This window comes from Ovis aries, chromosome 12 (genome assembly GCF_016772045.2).
Source record: "Ovis aries strain OAR_USU_Benz2616 breed Rambouillet chromosome 12, ARS-UI_Ramb_v3.0, whole genome shotgun sequence".
Classification (NCBI taxonomy): Eukaryota; Metazoa; Chordata; class Mammalia; order Artiodactyla; family Bovidae; genus Ovis; species Ovis aries.
In genome coordinates this window covers 36,107,666-36,128,147 of record NC_056065.1, presented here as the reverse complement: position 1 = coordinate 36,128,147, position 20,482 = coordinate 36,107,666, and the positions used below count along the sequence as shown (strand labels likewise).

At 39.4% G+C, this 20,482-nt stretch overlaps 1 protein-coding gene across 1 annotated transcript in view; it reads left to right on the top strand.

Moving 5' to 3' along the window:
• The window catches only part of NME7 (NME/NM23 family member 7), a 241,564-nt gene that overhangs the window by 177,725 nt on the left and 43,357 nt on the right, over positions 1–20,482 (top strand). Inside the window, 1 exon segment of the mRNA XM_042257207.2 lies at positions 8,237–8,344. Coding sequence (XP_042113141.1) covers positions 8,237–8,344 — 108 coding nt within the window.

Below are 20,482 nucleotides of genomic sequence, written 5' to 3'. Positions count from 1 at the left end.
TCCTTGCTATTCTTTGGAACTCTGCATTCAGATGCTTATATCTTTCCTTTTCTCCTTTGCTTTTTGCCCCTCTTCTTTTCACAGCTGTTTGTAAGGCCTCCTCAGACAGCCATTTTGCTTTTTGCATTTCTTTTCCATGGGGATGGTCTTGATCCCTGTCTCCTGTACAATGTCACGAACTTCATTCCATAGTTCATCAGGCACTCTATCTATCAGATCTAGTCCCTTAAATCTGTTTCTCACTTCCACTGTATAATCATAAGGGATTTGATTTAGGTCATACCTGAATGGTCTAGTGGTTTTCCCCACTTTCTTCAATCTAAGTCTGAATTTGGTAATAAGGAGTTCATGATCTGAGCCACAGTCAGCTCCTGGTCTTGTTTTTGTTGACTGTATAGAGCTGCTCCATCTTTGGCTGCAAAGAATATAATCAATCTGATTTTGGTGTTGACCATCTGGTGATGTCCATGTGTAGAGTCTTCTCTTGTGTTGTTGAAGGAGAGTGTTTATTATGACCAGTGTGTTTTCTTAGCAAAACTCTATTAGTCTTTGCCCTGCTTCATTCCGTACTTCATGGCCAAATTTGCCTGTTACTCCAGGTGTTTCTTGACTTCCTACTTTTGCATTCCTGTCCCCTATAATGAAAAGGACATCTTTTTTGGGTGTTAGTTCTGAAAGGTCTTGTAGATCTTCATAGAACCGTTCAACTTCAGCTTCTTCAGTGTTGCTGGTTGGGGCATAGGCTTCGATTACCATGATATTGAATGGTTTGCCTTGGAAGCAAACAGAGATCATTGTGTTGTTTTTGAGATTTCATCCAAGTACTGCATTTTAGACTCTTTTGTTGACCATGATGGCTACTCCATTTCTTCTAAGGGATTCCTGCCCACAGTAGTAGATATAATGGTCATCTGAGTTAAATTCACCCATTCTAGTCCATTTTAGTTTGCTTATTCCTAGAATGTCAACACCTAAGGCAAGCAAATTACTGGAGCTAACAAGAGTCTTTAATATAGTCAGCATCCCCAGAAAAAAAAAATTGAATCCATAAAAATAATCACAGATACAGAAAACTTAAAATATAATTTTTGAAATGTGAAAAATACTTAGAAAATGAATAGAATTCTGCAGTGGACCAAGTTTAAAAGCAGATTATTGAGCTGACACGTCAAATGGAGGAATTCTCCCAGAATATAACACAAATAGACAATTAGATGGAAAATATAAAAAGAGAGAGGCAAGATAGAATCAGCAGTGTCAATATCTGTTACATGGAAATGGCTGGTTTAAAAAAGGAAAAAATAAAACAGAGGAGAGAAAACAATAAAAGAAATAATAAACTGAAAATATGTATCTTTAAGTTAGATTGGACTATTGAGTATGGAGGAGAATGACCAGTAAATGGCCAGTGCCTAGATAAAGAGGTAATTCAAAAACTTCCGGAAAAGAAAAAAAATTACCTAAAAAGAATGGTAATCAGATTGCAATAGTCCACATGTGTTTTGTCATACATGCTGTATATACCACATGCATTATATATACGTGTGCATGTGTGCCTCTCTGTGTGTGTGTATGTTTGTATGTATGTAATTAGTAGATGCCATGGAGGGCTGCTCAGATCCCCATCTGCCCTTCAGGACTGAAGTGCACAATCCCCAGCTGCTGGGAGTGTTAGCAGCTGATGGTAATACAGTAAGTCCCTCTCCAGAGACTGCTGTCTGCTGAAGAAAAGCCATCTGTCCAAAGACATGCCCCCTTCCTTGGACTGGCCTCTGTCCAGTGACTTGTCAATTTGGATAAATAAAAGTCTGACCTGTTTGTTTCAGTTGAGGACAACTCTGAAGCTCCAGAGCTCCTTGTAGGATTACCTGGGGCAACTACTGTTACTGCATTGAACTTCAACTTCTCCCTCTGCCTAGTCTTGTTTTCCTCACTTCCCCACAAGTATAGTTCCTAAGGCTACTCCCCAATAAACTTTCTGCATGCAAATGTGCACCTCAGAGTTGATATCTGGGAGAATGCAACCTGTGATAATATTCTTTTCCACTACCCATGTGTGTGTACATGCGTGCTCAGTTGTGTCTCTCTGTGACCCTGTGGACTGTAGCCTACCAGGCTCCTCTGTCCATAGGATTCTCCAGGCAAGGATACTGAAGTGGGTTGCCATTTCCTACTCCAGGGGATCCTCCCAACCCAGAGATTGAAACTTTGTCTCCTGCATTGGCAGGTGGATTCTTTACCACTGCACCACCTGGGAAGCCCCCACTGTCCATGAGACCTTCACTAAAATGGACTATGCATTAGGACACACAAATCCTTTCAAAAGAAGACCAAAGAAACTGCACTCTCTGGCCACAGTACAACATCCCTCCAACACACCAGTCTCTTCAGAGTTCAAGTGCTGTGCACATAGCGGACACCTACATGAAAGTGATATTTCAGAGTGAGTCACTTCAAAGTTTTTCCCCTAATCTGAAACAATAAGGAAAAGAAAAGAAGTACTCACCTTTCATAATTTTCCAAAGTACACTGTATTTCACAGAATGGCAGCTTACCACCACATAAGTAGAGTCAGTTCAGTTCAGTTCGGTCGCTCAGTCGTGTCTGACTCTTTGTGACCCCATGAATCGCAGCACTCCAGGGCTCCCTGTCCATCACTATCTCCTGGAGATTACTCAGACTCACGTCCATTGAGTCCGTGATGCCATCCAGCCATCTCATCCTTGGTCGTCCCCTTCTCCTCCTGCCCTCAATCCCTCCCAACAGCAGAGTCTTTTCCAATGAGTCAACTCTTCGCATGAGGTGGCCAAAGTACTGGAGCTTCACCTTTAGCATCATTCCTTCCAAAGAAATCCCAGGGCTGATCTCCTTCAGAATGGACTGGTTGGATCTCCCTACAGTCCAAGGCACTCTCAAGAGTCTTCTCCAACACCACAGTTCAAAAGCATCAATTCTTGAGCACTCAGCTTTCTTCACAGTCCAACTCTCACATCCATACATGACCACAGGAAAAACCATAGCCTCGACTAGATGGACCTTAGTCGGCAAAGTAATGTCTATGCTTTTGAATATACTATCTAAGTTGGTCATAAACTTTTCTTCCAAGGAGTGTCTTTTAATTTCATGGCTGCAGTCACCATCTGCAGTGATTTTGGAGCCCCCAAAAATAAAGTCTGACACTGTTTCCACTGTTTCCCCATCTATTTCCCATGAAGTGATGGGACCGGATGCCATGATCTTCATTTTCTGAATGTTGAGCTTTAAGCCAACTTTTTCACTCTCCTCTTTCACTTTCATCAAGAGGCTTTTTAGCTCCTCTTCACTTTCTGCCATAAGGGTGGTGTCATCTGCATAGCTGAGGTTGTTGATATTTCTCCCCGCAATCTTGATTCCAGCTTGTGTTTCTTCCAGTCCAGCATTTCTCATCATGTACTCTGCATAGAAGTTAAATAAGCAGGGTGACAATATACAGCCTTGACATACTCCTTCTCCTATTTGGAACCAGTCTGTTGTTCCATGTCCAGTTCTAACTGTTGCTTCCTGACCTGCATACAGATTTCTCAAGAGGCAGGTCAGGTGGTCTGTATTCCCATCTCTTTCAGAATTTTCCACAGTTTCTTGTGATCCACACAGTCAAAGGCTTGGCATAGTCAATAAAGCAGAAATAGATGTTTTTCTGGAACTCTCTTGCTTTTTCCATGATCCAGCGGATAATTTGATCTCTGGTTCCTCTGCCTTTTCTAAAACCAGCTTGAACATCAGGGAGTTCATGGTTCACGTATTACTGAAGCCTGGCTTGGAGAATTTTGAGCATTACTTTACTAGCGTGTGAGATGAGTGCAATTGTGCAATTGTTTGAGCATGCTTTGGCATTGCCTTTCTTTGGGATTGGAATGAAAACTGACCTTTTCCAGTCCTGTGGCCACTGCTGAGTTTTCCAAATGTGCTGGCATATTGAGTGCAGCACTTTCACAGCATCATCTTTCAGGATTTGAAACAGCTCTACTGGAATTCCATCACCTCCACTAGCTTTGTTCATAGTGATGCTTTCTAAGGCCCACTTGACTTCACATTCCAAGATGTCTGGCTCTAGATTAGTGATCACATCATCTTGATTATCTGGGTCGTGAAGATCTTTTTTGTACAGTTCTTCCGTATATTCTTGCCACCTCTTCTTAATATCTTCTGCTTCTATTAGGTCCATACCATTTCTGTCCTTTATCGAGCCCATCTTTACATGAAATGTTCCCTTGCTATCTCTAATTTTCTTGAAGAGATCTCTAGTCTTTCCCAATCTGTTGTTTTCCTCTATTTCTTTGCATTGATTGCTGAAGAAGGCTTTCTTATCTCTTCTTGCTGTTCTTTGGAACTCTGCATTCAGATGCTTATATCTTTCCTTTTCTCCTTTGCTTTTCACTTCTCTTCTCTTCACAGCTATTTGTAAGGCCTCCCCAGACAGCCATGTTGCTTTTTTGCATTTCTTCTCCATGGGGATGATCTTGAAACCTGTCTCCTGTACAATGTCACGAACCTCATTCCATAGTTCATCAGGCACTCTATCTGTCAAATCTAGGCCCTTAAATCTATTTCTCACTTCCACTGTATAATCATAAGGGATTTGATTTAGGTCATACCCGAATGGTCTAGCGGTTTTCCCTATTTTCTTCAATTTGAGTCTGAATTTGGTAATAAGGAGTTCATGATCTGAGCCGCAGTCAGCTCCTGGTCTCGTTTTTGTTGACTGTAGCGAGCTTCTGCCTCTTTGGCTGCAAAGAATATAATCAATCTGATTTCGGTTTTGACCATCTGGTGATGTCCATGTGTAGAGTCTTCTCTTGTGTTGTTGGAAGAGGGTGTTTGCTATGACCAGTGCATTTTCTTGGCAAAACTCTATTAGTCTTTGCCCAGCTTCATTCCACATTCCAAGGCCAAATTTGCCTGTTACTACAGGTGTTTCTTGACTTCCTACTTTTGCATTCCATAAGTAGAGTAGGTGTTGAATATCGGGTACTTCATTCCCAGACAATTATGAGGAACAGAATGAAAATAATGAATATGAAATAAAATATAAAGTCATCCTTATTTCGTAGTTGATCAAAATGGTTTTCTTAAACTTGATACATTTGTAACTGACTTTTGATAGAAACCTTGAAACTATGACTTAAGTAATTAAATGCATGCCTTTAAAATGTGCAGAAGTGATGAAATCACAGCTGTGAACGCTGCTCAGCATCCCAGCACCATACCCTACACCTGTCATAATTCTTGGTGATTTGCATATTCATACAGTTAATCCATTCCTTAGGGCTTCCCTGGTGACACAGATAGTAAAGAATCCACCTACAATGTGGGAGACCTGAGTTTGATCCCTGGGTTGGGAAGATCCCCTGGAGAAGGGCATGACAGCCCACTGCAGTATTCTTTTTTTTTTTTTTTTTTTAAATTTTAAAATCTTTAATTCTTACATGCATTCCCAAACATGAACCCCCCTCCCACCTCCCTCCCCATAACATCTTTCTGGGTCATACCCATGCACTAGCCCACTGCAGTATTCTTGCCTAGAGAATCCCCATGGACCGAGGAGCCTGGCGGGCTACAGTCCATGGGGTTGCAAAGAGTCAGACACGACTGAGTGACTAAGCACAGCACAGCACAGCCCATTCCATACCTTGGCCTCTCCAGCTGCTGTCCTCCTTTCTTTCAACCTTCTTTCTTTCCACCTGAGCTCAGCATGGTTATGCCTTAAAATGGGTCATTATAAATCTTTATAACGCCATCTCTGCCCACCCCCTGTAATTCCAATTTCAAATATCCAGTCTCTTAACTTTCCAGCTCATTTCTTCTAACACATGGATTTGCATAAATCATCGCATCCCACTAGGAGCTCTAATGTACTGATCTACCTTTTCATTGTGTCTCACCCTTTTCCTTATCCTCCCCCACTTACTTTCTTCCTCAATTAAAAATAAATTTTGTCCATGATTATCATCGTTATCTTACATACACCCTGAGCCTCCCTTACCCCTCTCTCATGTTGTTTTGATGAAAACCCAGCCCTCATTAAATTCATCTTTCTGCCTCACCTTTGCCTGTGTCCATGACTGGAGAATGCATTGCTGTTGGGAATAACCTCTCTTTTGTGATCACTGACTTCAAGAGGCCCTTAGTGGAGTCACATCCATTTTTCTAATTCATTCACTTTTCTCCCCTCTTAAAATGTTATCTCATGCCTCCTTTTCTCTCCTCAGATCCCCAAAACTTCCTCCCCATCCTTCCTCTCAGTTGGTACCAATCTTGCTGACTTTTTTCACTTGAAAATAGTCAAAATGAGTAAAAAAAAAAAAAAGTATCTAGAAGGAACTTTAGAAATGTTCTATATTCAGTTTAAAATGAGAGTTGCTGAGTATATACATTTGACAGAATTCATGGGGCAGTACACTGAAAGCCAATGCATGTTATCATATGTAAAGTTATACCTCAGTAAAACTTAAAAGTAGAGAAAGAACTTCCATAAGTTCCGGCTACCACATAAACCCACAGCTATAACTGGGCCCGTGTACTGTCTTGATGTTTAGGATGAATGCTTCATGCTCTTAGATAAGGCCAGCTTCTCTACTTAGTCACTTGCTTCCATCTCTCCAGCGACTCTCTCTTCTCCCTTCTGCTTCATCAGTTTTCCACTTTGTTGGATCGTTCCTATCAGCATAGAACCATGTATTATTTCTCCAACTTTAAAAGTTACATCCTGTCTCTCTCTCTCAAAAAAACAAACAAACGAACAAACAAACCCTCTCTTTATCCCACCTCTCTCTCCAGTACTGCTTCATTTCTCTCCCCTTTGTAGTAAAATTCCTTAACTCTGGTATGCAATAATGATTGAGGGCAAATTGTTTCAGCTATTTAAGAAAGCAGTTTGACAGTACTTAGGGAAACTGAGTATGTATATGCCCTAAGATTACAGAAAAACTGCGTATGTGCACCATGTACAAAAATGCTTGTAGCAGAATTGTTTGTGTGTGCACGCATGTATGTGTGTGTGTTAGAGAGAGAGAGAGAGAGAGAGAGAGAGAGAGAGAGAGAGAGAGAGAGAGAGAGGTGGGAGAGAGAGAAATTAACTGAATGTCAATCATCAGGAAAATAGATAAAGTATGTTCTGTCCTGCACTGGGGGCTTCCCTGGTGGCTCAGAGGTAAAGAAACAACCTGCAAATCCAGGAGAAGTGGGTTTAGTTGCTGGATTGGGAAGATTCACTGGAGAAGGGAATGGCAACCCACTCCAGTATTCTTGCCTGGAAAATCCCATGGACAGAGGAGCCTGGAGAGCTACAGCCCATGGGGTCGTAAAACAGTCGGATACAACTTAGCAGCTGAACAGTCATACATTGGAATATATATAGTAACAAAAATGAGTTACAGCTACACATATTTACATGGACAAATGTGAAAAACAATGCCTTGAAAAATAACAGGGTAATAATTGTAACCTCTGGATGGAGATGGGAGTAGATGGAATGAGGAAGGGTCACACAAGGAGCATTGGAAATTATTTTAATATTATTTTAATTCTGCTCAGTGGTGTGTACACAGGTATTTTTTTCATTATTATTCCTAAATATTCATGTGCAGTCAATGCCTTTTTTGCATGTACGATATATTTCAAAATTAAAATAGGGTTTTAGAAAATCTTTAACTTGGAAAAACAAAGACTATTAAGTATATCACTGATATTCCCACATCTTCAGTTTTTTTAACCTCATTTCTTTTACCCACAATTTTATTTGTAACTTTTTTCCCCTAAGTGTGAGGTAGCACTAAACTGATACAACTATTACATTTAAAAAAAACCCTTTTGAAATCAATGCTGTCAGACTAGTTCATTTTAAATTAAGTCATTAGGATCTCTATTGTCTTATAAAATACAAGTCTCTTACTTGTATTTTATGAACTGGGTTCATATTTTATGTGACTCCCATAATCTGTTGATAAGAAGAGATGTAATTATTGTTGCCTTTAACATAGATTACAGTGGACGTTACATTGGGCCAGGTGAGTTTTGTGAGTCAACTGAGAATGTTCAATGCTCAGTTTTCATGCATTCGTGCTGTTTCTAGGAAAAATCATTACTAGTAACATATACATGTATCTCATTAATGAATAATTCAGGTGTTTCCTATAGCTGGTGGCTTTTTTAATTAACACTACATGACTGACTTTATATATGAGTATGTTTTTAATAGGAAATTGCCCGACATTTACGCCCTGGAACCCTCCGAGCAATCTTTGGTAAAACTAAGATCCAGAATGCTGTCCACTGTACAGATCTGCCAGAGGATGGTCTATTAGAGGTAAGATGAAGAAGGGTAAATATCCTATTTATATTTCAAGCTCATAAATAATCTGTGGTTCTAGTGTATAAGGAACCTTTTGGTACTCTTGGATTACAACGTTCTTTGGCCATCTGATAACTTCAGACTGCAGCGTTAAAGACCAAGTTGTAGGATGCTATTTGTAATAGGTTCTGTAGTAAATATGAAAAATGTTTCATAGAAAGTATTTTAATCTTAACAGTAACTGTAACAGGCTGACATTATCATGTCAGAGAAGTTAATTAACATCCTTAAATCAAACAAATAATAGAGGGGAAAGCTGTATTTTGACTTCTCATTTGTTTAATTAACATAAACAATGAAAAAAATCACAAGAAAATGAAGTGAAAATTGTTCTGGTTTGGGGTTAAGAAAACGATTTCACAGCTAAAAGGAAAGAGACCTTAAAGAAAAAATTGGTATTTTTAACTTCTTATAGTTAAACATTTTTTTTGTGTGTCAAGGCGCTAAATGAAATTAAAAGACAAATGATGAATTTAAGTGATTATAGCATGAATGGCAGAAAACTGATTGCTATCCTTAATACATATTTATTTCAATAAATGTTATGTTTTATATCAAATCTATGTCTTTTTATCTTTGAAGTCATGTAGAATGACCTCTATATGAATAACAATATTATAAGTTATAATGTTTATTATTTAATATTATTAAATATTAAATATTATTAATTAATATTATAATTTATAATTATTGTACTAATATTATAATAATTTCTACATAGTATGTAGAAAAGCCTTCCCAAATATTTTGGTTTTGCTTTCTTACACTGAGATGCCCACCTCACCTGGAATTTGTTTGCTGAATGATGTGAGGTGCGGATTGAGTCAGCTGTCATAACATCACTTTTTAAACCCTTCTGTTCTTTCATTGTTATTTTTCATTTATTGAATACTTGATGCACCTGTGCCTGTTTCTTTGCATTTTATTCCATTGGTCTGTGCCAGAAAAGTACTATTTTTTATTGTTGTAGTTTATTTATACTTTTAAAATGTTTTCTTGTTTATTCTCTGAAATTTATTCCTCTAAATGAACTTTACATGAGTTTACAAGTTTCTTATCCCACCCTCACAAGATGTCAATGGGACCTTGGCTTTACAATATGTTTATAAATTAATCTGGGTGTGACAAAGTATAATAATAGTTCATCAAATACATATATGGTATGCCTCTTTTATATATGGGTCTTACATATATAGTGTATTACATTCATAGTGTATTACATTTATTTCTGTGAGTTTTTGTTGTAGTTGCTATAAAGAATGACTTTGCTAGCTCCATTAAGACTGTTATAATTTGGGATGTTAATCTGCTAAAATCTTATCCAAATTGCACTGTGGAATGAAGTGTAGACATACATACTTCTGAAATGTAAAACTGTAACAATTTTGTTTTCAGTTACCCAAAGTATTAACTATTTATACTTCACCTATTTTATAAATATTCCTTTTGCCTTCTGATAACTTAGAACTATAGATTAAGCTTGAATTCAGACTGTTGTTCAGTGAAATTTAAATATTATTAACCATGAATATTATGCCCATTAAAAAATATTATCCAAGGTATGCTTGTGATTTTGCTCATATAATTTGAAATAGGTTATTATGGCCTGCAGTTTACAAAGCCATTTACTAAGTAAAATCTCAAACCAAACTACACAGGAGATCTAATTGCAGATTAATGGCTGTGTGGTTCAGAGAATTAATCAAAAACCAGAGACTGGAGCTCCAATAGCCTCCTTTCACCTTGCTGATAATTCATACTTGATGTGCCCTGGAATAAGTCACTTTTTCTTCCCATTTGTTTCTTCTCTTATCAACAAAATGGAATAAAGAGTGCTGATACCATCAGGGGATATTCTGTTAGTTAGCGATTAACTATTTGGAGGTTGTTACTTAGCTTTAAGTGGTAAAATATTATTTAAGGGAAAAAAAAAAAAAACCCGTGAGGCCCAAAGAATTATCTGCTTATAGGTTTTTAAAGTGAAATTCAAAGTGACACAAAGACAAGCTCTCTGGACAGGAGCTTTCCTTTGCACTTAGATCTACTATTCATGAAAGGAATATTCTTTTGATGTAGAGTGACCATAAAATGTGTTGCCCAATCCAGAATTAAGCAGATAGGATGTGAGAACAAAAGGTATAAATAAGAACTGTCCTTGGCATACTGGAATCACGGGTGCCGTAGTTATATGGAAAGAAGGAACAACCTAGTTCTCCTTTTTCTCATGTGATGTTTACTGAGCTAAATTTATTTGTGTCACGTGTGTGGAGCTCAGAAAATATGGTGTCAATTTATATTTTGTCACTATCCATTATCTTATTTAGTTATTCTTACAGCAAAGAATTATAGAGTGCATTTTAAGTTGCTGACTTTAGGATTTCAAAATCAAACGACATTTTTTCTGTCCTCATTGAGTTTACAGTAAGTCGTAGAGGTCAAGGATCTTAGTGTGAGTGTAAAAATCTAATGTCATTGAATGCTGCTGTTGTGACACAGCCCCTTTTGTGGTTATAGGGAAAAATGACAGCCCCATTTTAGTATGAGACATTCTAAGATGTTATTTTGCTGGTGCCATGCACAGAGACTACTGGTGGTAATTAGGAAGATATTAAACTTATGCTTTCAAGAAAGCATTCATGGAAAATGTTTAGCTTAACTTGTAATAAAGAAATAGTAGTTTTCTACTAGTGGCAAAGAAGTTTTAAAGTATCAGTGCCCACTTCTGGTAAGGCTACAGTAATATTGATACCCTTATATTGCTGATGACAGCTATGTGGTAATAGGTATTGAAAACCATGGGATTTTTTCATATACTTTGTCCCAGAATTCTACTTAGAATCACACCAAAGGGGAGAGGTAGCAGCACAGCTCCTAAATGGGAAGTTCATTTAAGAAGTATTTGTGGTACATGGAACTCTGCTAACTGTTATGTGGCAGCCCAGATGGGAGAGGAGTTTGGGGGAGAATGGATACATGTATATGTATGGCAGAGTCCCTTTGCCATTCACCTGAAACTATCACAGTATTGTTAATCGGCTATACCCCAACACAAAATAAAAAGTTTACATTAAAGAAATTTTTTAAAAAAGTGGTATGAGGGAACTCTCTGGTTGCCCAGTGGTTAAGACTAGGTTCTTTCACTATTAGGGCCTGGATTCAATCCCTGGTCAGGGAAGTGAAGGTCCTGCAAGTGGTGTGGCAAAAAAAAAAAAATAATAATAAAATGAAATAAAGTATTTGTGGTAATTAAATTGAAAATAGAGTGCATATCTAAAGATACATCGATGTTCTTCCTCTGATTAAGCTTCCTTGATGCCTGTAGTCTGCAGTAAAGGTCCGTCTGTGTGTTTTCATAGCACTTTCCTTTCCTCTGATACGTCAGTGTGGTCAAGAGTCAACATAGATCTGTGCTCTAGGCCCTAGAGTCTAGGGAAAATTGCTCAATTCATTGTGCCTAGGATTCCTCATTCTGTAAAAAGAAGATAATAGCAGTGTTGGACCTATCAGAGAGCATAGTATCTAACACATGTTACTGATTGAACAAATGATAACAATTATATTATTTCAGCACTTATTTTGCTTATAGATTATTTCCCATGAGACTTGGTACTTGTAGGGAAGAGATTCTGTTTTGTCTGGCCTAGCGAAACCCTTTGCTAAGTCAGTTTTGAAAGAAAAAATGGAATAGTTTGGTTAAATATAGTTCATGTACTAATCTCTAACCTTTTTTCTTTAATGTTGATAATGCAGACTCTACAGTAGTGGTTTCTAGCTTTGGTTGTATGTTAGGATCACCTTGGCAGTTTATAAGTACTGATGTCAAGACCCAACTTTCAAGATTCTAATTTTTTTTAAAGTAATTTCAAGCTTAGTATACAAAATTTTTTAAAAAATAGATGTCTGGGATTAAGTTGCCAACATAATGTCCCATTTTACTGAATATTTTAATGTGTATTTTTTAACATAAAGGAATATTTTCCTACATAACCATATCAGTTCAGTTCAGTCGTTCAGTTATGTCCAACTCTTTGTGGCCCCAAGGACTGCAGGACACCAGGCTTCCCTGTCCATCACCAACTCATGGAGCTTGCTCAAACTCGTGTCCATTGAGTCGGTGATGCCATCCAACCATTTCATCCTCTGTCGTCCCCTTCTCCTCCTGCCTTCATTCTTTCCCAGCATCAGGGTCTTTTCTAATGAATCAGTTCTCTGCATCAGGTGGCCAAAGTATTGGAGTTTCAGCTTCAGCATCAGTCCTTCCAATGAATAATCATCCTGATTTCCTTTAGGATTGACTGGTTTGATCTCCTTGCAGTCTAAGGGACTCTCAAGAGTTTTCTCCAACACCACAGTTCAAAAGCATCAGTTCTTTGGCACTCAGCTTTCTTTATAGTCCAACTCTCACATCCATACAGGACTACTGGAAAAACCATAGCTTTGATTAGACGGACCTTTGTTGCAAAGTAATGTCTCTGTTTTTTAATATGCTGTCTAGTTTGATCATAGCTTTTCTTCCAAGGATCAAGCATCTTTTAATTTCATGGCTGCAGTCACCATCTGAAGTGATTTTGGAGCTCCCAAAAATAAAGTCTGTCACTGTTTCCATTGTTTCCCCATCTATTTGCCATGAAGTGATGGGACTGGATGCCATGATCTTAGTTTTATGAATGTTGAGTTTTAAGCCAGCTTTTTCCCTCTCTTCTTTCACTTTCATCAAGGGGCTCTTTAGTTCTTCGCTTTCTGCCATAAGGGTGGCCTTATCTGCATATCTGAGGTTATTGATATTTATCCCAGCAATCTTGATTCCAACTTGTGCTTCAGCTGCCTGGCACTTTGCATGATGTACTCTGCATATAAGTTAAATTAGCAGGGTAACAATATACAGCCTTGACAAACTCCTTTCCCAATTTGGAACCAGTCTGTTCCTCTTCTCCTTTTCTCCAAAATGATGTATCATAACCATAACACAAGCATCTACATTAGGAAATTAATGTTGATGCATTACTTCTATGGAATCTTTAAACTCTGAGTTTTCCAATCAATAATAAATGGATCCAATAAATAATAAATGGAAAGTCTTCAGGTCAGAATCTTGCATTGCATTTAGTTTCTCTTTAGTTTCTTACAGTCTAGAACAGTTCTCAGATTTTCCTTGACCTTGACACCTTTGAAGGTAATAAGGACAGATTGTTATTTAATTGATCCATTCATTCCTTTGCTCCTCAGAAACCTCTCTAGATGGCTTCCACCTACAGTCCATACCAGATACTGACATTTTTATTTGATGATATGGCATATATTCTGTATGCAGTGGCATCTGTTGACTCTCTGTCCATGAAAGTGCATGATGCCTTTTTGTTTTGTGACTCTTTTTGCTTTGTGTCTCCCCTGCCTTCAATGTTAGTCCTCCTCCTACTCATGTCATTGATGATACAAATACTTCTGAGGGTCAGTTTGATTTTCTCCTTGCTTTATCTCTCCCAAAGCTTTACTGAAAAAGTATATTCCTTTGCCTTTCCTTTACTACTGTAGTCTGTCCTCAGGTCCATCTTTCTCTGATTATCTTCAACACTTCACTGTAAAGTGTATTGTAATTGAAATTCTCAAATTTGACTAATAGGTATATGGTAGAAAATTCAAATATGTTTGAATCTTGAATTCTATACACCAAAATGATGTATCAGTCATTCATCCAGATATTTACATTTTTAACAAAACTAAAAGCACTGGGGACACAGCAGTAAATAGGGTAAGTGTAGCTCTTTCCCTCAGGGAGCTTACCTTCTGGGCGACAATAATCATAGTAATTGTTTTATAGAATAATGAAAATATGGATCTTTTCTCTGTTTTTTTTTTCCAAATGTTCTATCACTTGGTTATATCACTTCTATAGCTATAAAATGAAAATTTAAGAAATACATTAAGTATTTCATTGTAGGTATGAATAGTCAATCAACACAAGTCTGAATTTGGTTGTTATTTGGTAGTTATTTGGTAGTTATTTCTTTATTGCTTCTTCTAGTACATTCTGGAAGAAAAAGAATCAAGCATTAACCAGAAATAAACATAGGTAGAGGGTGAATAAGATAATTGGACAGGCCTGGATTTTTTGGCTGTGGTTAGTGTAGGCTTCTGCACACACTAACACTCATAATTTAGCTTTAGTTTCTATCTTGAAGGAAGAGTTATGATTTTTACTAGTACATTGTCCAAGAGGGAACAACTTGTACAAAGACAAGAGCAAATAGCTTTCTCTAAGAGATCTAAAAATAGTTTAGTAAGGCAGGGGCTTTGACCTTGATGTGGAAAATGACAAGAGATAAGGGTTGAAAAATCAACAAGGGGCTTGTAACATCCTATTAAGACATCTGAACTTTATCCAAAGGGCAACAGAAATCCAAATATATGTTTTACGCAGGAGATTAGCACAATCATTTCTGTGTCATAGGGGCCACTCTGGCTACAGCGTGGAGACAAATCAAAGCAGAGTTGGGGGAATCAATCTGGAGGGAGACAGACCTCCTAGGGAGAAGGCTATTAAGATAATCCAGGAAAAAAAAAAAAAAGATAATCCAGGGACAGATTCTGGTAGCCTGAATGGCCACGACAGTGGAAATAGCCACAAGCAAGAGCTTGGAAAGATTTTTTTGGGGGTGTGGGGTGGCCGGTGGGGGGGGGGCGTGTGTGGAGTGTATACATGACAACCACAGACACTGTGGCAGATATGACAGATAACCTGAGGGAATGAAACAAGATTAGCTCCAAGCGAAGATGCTGGTACAGAAACTACCGTCTTTGTGATACCAGCATTTCTGAGACCAAAGGTTTTGTTTTGTAAGTTTGATGTCAGAGCCTAACCTGATCTTATATATGACATCCTACCTGGGTTCGATCCCTGGGTTGGGAAGATCCCCTGGAGAATGGAACAGCTACCCACTCCAGTATTCTGGCCTGGAGAATTCTATTGACCTGGGGTTGCAAAGAGTCGGACACAACTGAGCGACTTTTGTCTTCACTACTTTTTAGGGCTTCCCAGATAGCTCAGTTGGTAAAGAATCCACCTGCAATGCAGGAGACTCTGGTTGGATTCCTGGGTCAGGAAGACCCTCTGGAGAAGGGATAGCTACCCACTCTAGTATTCTTGGGCTTCCCTTGTGGCTCAGCTGGTAAAGAATCTCCCTGCAGTGCTGGAGACCTGGGTTCGATCTCTGGGTTGGGAAGATCCCGTGGAGAAGGGAAAGGCTACCCACTCCAGTATTCTGGCCTGGAGAATTCCATGGACTGTATAGTCCATGGGGTCACAAAGAGCTGGACACAACTGAGCAACTTTCCCTTTTCCCTTTCCCTCAATATCTGTGTAGGTTGTTTCCAGGACCCCTGTGGATACCAAAATCTGTGGATGATCAAGACCCTTATATAAAATGTAGTCCACCCTTCATACCCCATGTGTGTGGAACCCACAGATATTGCTGCAGAAATGTTACTGTGTTAAATTGTCAGGGAGCTTTCTTAACTTGATGTTGTGGGAACTACAATCATCATTTCTGTGTTCCAGGCTTGAAAAGAGGAAAAGCAAGGGGCAAAAGGTGGAAAATGCCAGCTCAGCCATCACCCTCCTCCTCACCAGCTTTAATATGCTTTTCCAGAAGCCCCACCCAACAACTTCTGCTTAAGATTTGTTTGCTGGAATTTAGTCCCACAACCACCCCCTTCTTCAAGGGAAGCTGATCAATGTAGTTCTATTAGTTGAGAGCATTACTACCTCCATAAAAATCAAGTTTTGGCTAGAATGCATAAAGGGAGGGGGTGAAGAGCAGTGTCTGCCATAGGAGGTCAACAGGGTAATAGGGTTATTCAGCCAGGAACCAGGTCTCCAGTAGACTTGGCCCCTGCCCTCCCCTAATACGGTAGTTCTCAAGCTTCATCCCTGACCAGCAGCATCTCCATCACTTGAGAACTTAGTGGGACTTAAATTCTCAGCCCCAGTGTAGACCTGCTGACTCAGAAATTCTGGAGATCAAGCCCAGGAATCTATACTTTAACAGGCCCTCCTGGTGATTCCCCTAAAGGCTGAGAACCACTGCCCTGGTGCAATGGTTCCCAGCTCATGGCACATCAAAACCACCTGTGGAATTTTTAAAACCACATGCACTAGGAGCTCCATCTTAGAAGGTGCTGGGTAAGTGAATCTTGGATCTGTTTCCTATAAATGCATTTTTCTTATGTTGTAGGTGATTTTGATGTAGTTAATAATTAAATGAACATTTGGGAACCACTGCCCTTCAGACTTTTTGGAAAAAGTTGGTCATGATCCTCCTTTTGAGAGAAACCTAGACCCTGTGGGTAGGTCAACAAAGGGGTTAATTTGCTTTGAAAACTCAGTGAGAATCAGAAATAGGAACAACCTCTGAGATTTGAGATGATCTATAGTCTTATCTACTTCCCAGGTGACTCAGTGGCAAGGAATCTGCCTGCCAAAGCAGGACATACAGGTTTGATCCTTGGGTTAGGAAGATCCCCTAGAGAAGGTGATGGCAACCCACTCCAGTATTCTTGCCTGGGAAATCCCGTGGACAGAGGAGCCTGGTGTGGGTTATAGTCCATGGGGACACAGAGTCGGACACGACTTAGTGACTAAACAATAACAACGTAGCCTGTCAATGGATATAGCTGCAGCCACGGGTTGTTATACTTCCACGGAAATCCCAGTCTCTGGGGCAATCTTTGGCTCCTCAGGAAGGGAGGCAGCTATGACCTGATTGAGGACCTGGATTTGGGGGGAAGGCTCAATGTCGAGGCTGCCATAATGCCCTCCCAGGGAGTAACTAGAAGCCTGGGATGTATGTGTGTGTATGTATAAGCACTGATTCATGCTAAGGCTAACAAGGACAGAGGCCCCAGATCGCTCACAGCTGAAAACAGTTCTCCTCAGACCCTTCACATCTGCACTCACAAATTAGCCTGGGCATGTGGCTCAGAGTGTGCCGGGAACCAAGTCACATCTTACCCTATAGTTGTGTAGGTGCCTTGAGGGCCCTGATCTCTCATAGGCTTTTGTCTCTAGATCCTGTCTAGCGTAGCATACTGCACGCTTTTAGTCAACGTCTACTGAGTCGACACAGCCGGGAATTGGGGGAATGTATCATGAATGGGGTCAGTGCACCTCCATCCCTCTGTCTGTCTTCACATGGCTGAAAAGGCACAGCCTGATGAGGGCGAGCCCCACTGCCAAGGCCGCATCCCACCTTTCCCTCCACTTCCAATTGTCAGGAAAGTCTACTGCTGCCAGTATCCTTTACTGCCGACTGTGTATATAGGCCAAACCTGAAATGTGTGTGTGGAGAGCTGCTGGTTTGCATCGAGTTTTCTTCCTTCTCAAACATAATATTTTAAAAGTTTCTACATTAATCTTAAAAAATCCTGAAACCATAAGAAGCATTAGGCTATCAAATTGTAATTGTTTATGGTCTAGTTATTATTTCATCAGAATTGGTTATTTTCTCTGATAAAAGAATCTATAAGGAGCAAGTTCAGGTTCCCTCTGTATCCTGCCCCATGTGGAGCTCATGTTCCTTGCTGGGTGACTTTGATTACTTTCACCTCAGTTTCACACTCTCTCAGGGATCAGCGATCTCTAGGATTTCCCTCACTTAGCTTAGGTGGGACTTTAATTTTCTATTCAAGACAGTAGTGGAATGCTGGCATAATTTATCATAAACAGTCATAATACCTGCTTACATCATGGAAATTTCTATAGAAATTTATAGATACTATACTATACTATAATAACTATGCATTCGCTCTAATGACTGAAATGACATTACATAAAGTGAGTTCACAGGTCCCTAGATCCTTCAGTCACTCAATTACAGCTTCAGCTCCAACTTTCTTAGGTCAACTGTCTTCTCACCCTGAGAAGTAACAAGCCTAATTACTTATGGTCTATATTTAGTATCATTTATCCTACCTTGGGGCTTCTCTGGTGGCTCAGATGGTAAAGAATCGGTCTGCAGTGTAATGCAGAAGACTCAGTTCAATCCCTGGGTCACGAAGATCCCCGGGGAAAGGGAATGGCTACCCACTCCAGTATTCTTGCCTGGGAAATCCTGTGGACAGAGGAGCCTGGCAGGCCATACTCCATGGGATTGCAAGAGTCAGACACGACTGAGCAACTAACCCCGCCCCCCACAGCCCATTTTGAATAGGCACTTATAAAAACTTTCACTGTAGGCTCTAGGAAATAAATCTCAATTAATTCTTTTTGTAAAGATTGATTAGTCAATAACCATGGCAAATCCCTACAAAATAAATTAGATGAAGAATTATTGGACTAAAAAATGACCTTAGAGGGGCATTTAAAAACCTCCAGATATTTTGTCTCAGCACTTTCTCATCTTCCCTACCTAGTCGGAGAGTTCAGTCAACTTTGATAAAGTCTGCAACCTTTATCAGCAGCAGAATCCACTGGAGGCCTTTTTAAACACAGAGATGACTGGTCTCCTCTCCAGAGCTTCTGATTCAGTAGGTTTGCGCTTCTCTTTAGTTCCCAGTTAACCCTGGTGCCCTCATGCCGTCTCATGCCCACACTTTGAGAACCACTGCCCTAGGCCAAATGTCACAGCATGCCCTTACTCTGCTAAGTCAAGTTGTTGTCTTGGTTAATTGTTCTCAGACATGGGATTTCATAGACGTAGGGACATTTGCAAAAATAAACCAAGCAATGAACAGTAACAAAGCCTGAATTGAGGATAGGTCTAACAGTCAACTTTAAATATTCAGCAAATGATTTTTTTTTAATTGTTTCTCGTCATCACCATCATTTTGTTTTGAAAGGACATTTAAATTGCCAACAACATTTAGTCACAGAATAATGACCTGTCTCTTCAATTGGATAAATTTAGCTTTACTCAAAGGGCTTCCCAGGTGGTGCTAGTGGTAAAGAACAAACCTGCCATTGCAGGAGATGTAAGAGATGTGTGTTTGATCCCTGGGTCGAGAAGATTCCCTGGAGGAGTGCATAGCAACCCGCTCCGGTATTCTTGCCTGGAGAATCCAATAGACAGAGGAGCCTCTCAGGCTATAGTCCATGGGTCACAAAGAGTTGAACATGGCTGAAGTGACTTATTACAGCACAGCACAGCTTTACTCAGAACTCACTTTATTGTTATGACATACCAAGGGCCCAGTGGTGGAAGCAGTCTGCTACAGGTACAGGCAAAATGTGGTTGCATTTTCTGTAGATACAAAAACAAAGAACAAAAGCCTTTCTAATTGGATGGAAAGGTATAGTCTTTCTTTAGTTTTAAATTTTTATTGGAGTCTAGTTGATTTACAGTGTTGTGTCAGATTCAGATGAACAGCAGAGTGTATCAGTTATACATACATCCATTCTTTTTTAGATTCTTTTCCCTTGTAGGCCATTACAGAGTACTGAGCAGAGTTTTCTTTGCTATACAGTAGGTTCTTATTATTTATGTAATTTATACAGTAGTATATATATGTCAATCCCAATCTCCCAAATTATCCCTCCCCACCCTTACCCCTGGTGACCGTAAATTTGTTTTCTATATCTGTATATCTATTTCTGTTTTGTGGATAAGTTCATCTGTACCCTTTTTTTGTTGTTTTAAAGATTTCACATAAAAGTGATATCATACAATGTTTGACTTTGTCTGTCTCACTTCACTCGCAATACTTAGGCTCAAGTGTGATGATATAGATGTGGACGTAAAAATAACTGTCATTTCCATATATAGGGGATGGTAGCTTGCTGATATGTATGACACAAAGTGGCTACTTAGGCTCTAGAAAGCTGGAAGCAATCAAAGGTTTTTGAATAGGGCAATGACCTGGCAAAGTAGGTCAAAACTTTAACCAGGCAGCAGAGTTTACATGAATAGATAATAGGAGTAATGGAAACACGTACTCTAAGCATCTAGTAAGAAGTCTTAAGGACTTAGCAGTCTAAAATATTTGTTTGTTTAACTGAAGTATAGAAGATTTAAAATGTGTTAGTTTCAGATGTATAGCACAGTAATTGTTATACACACACACACACACACACACACACACACACACACACACACACACACA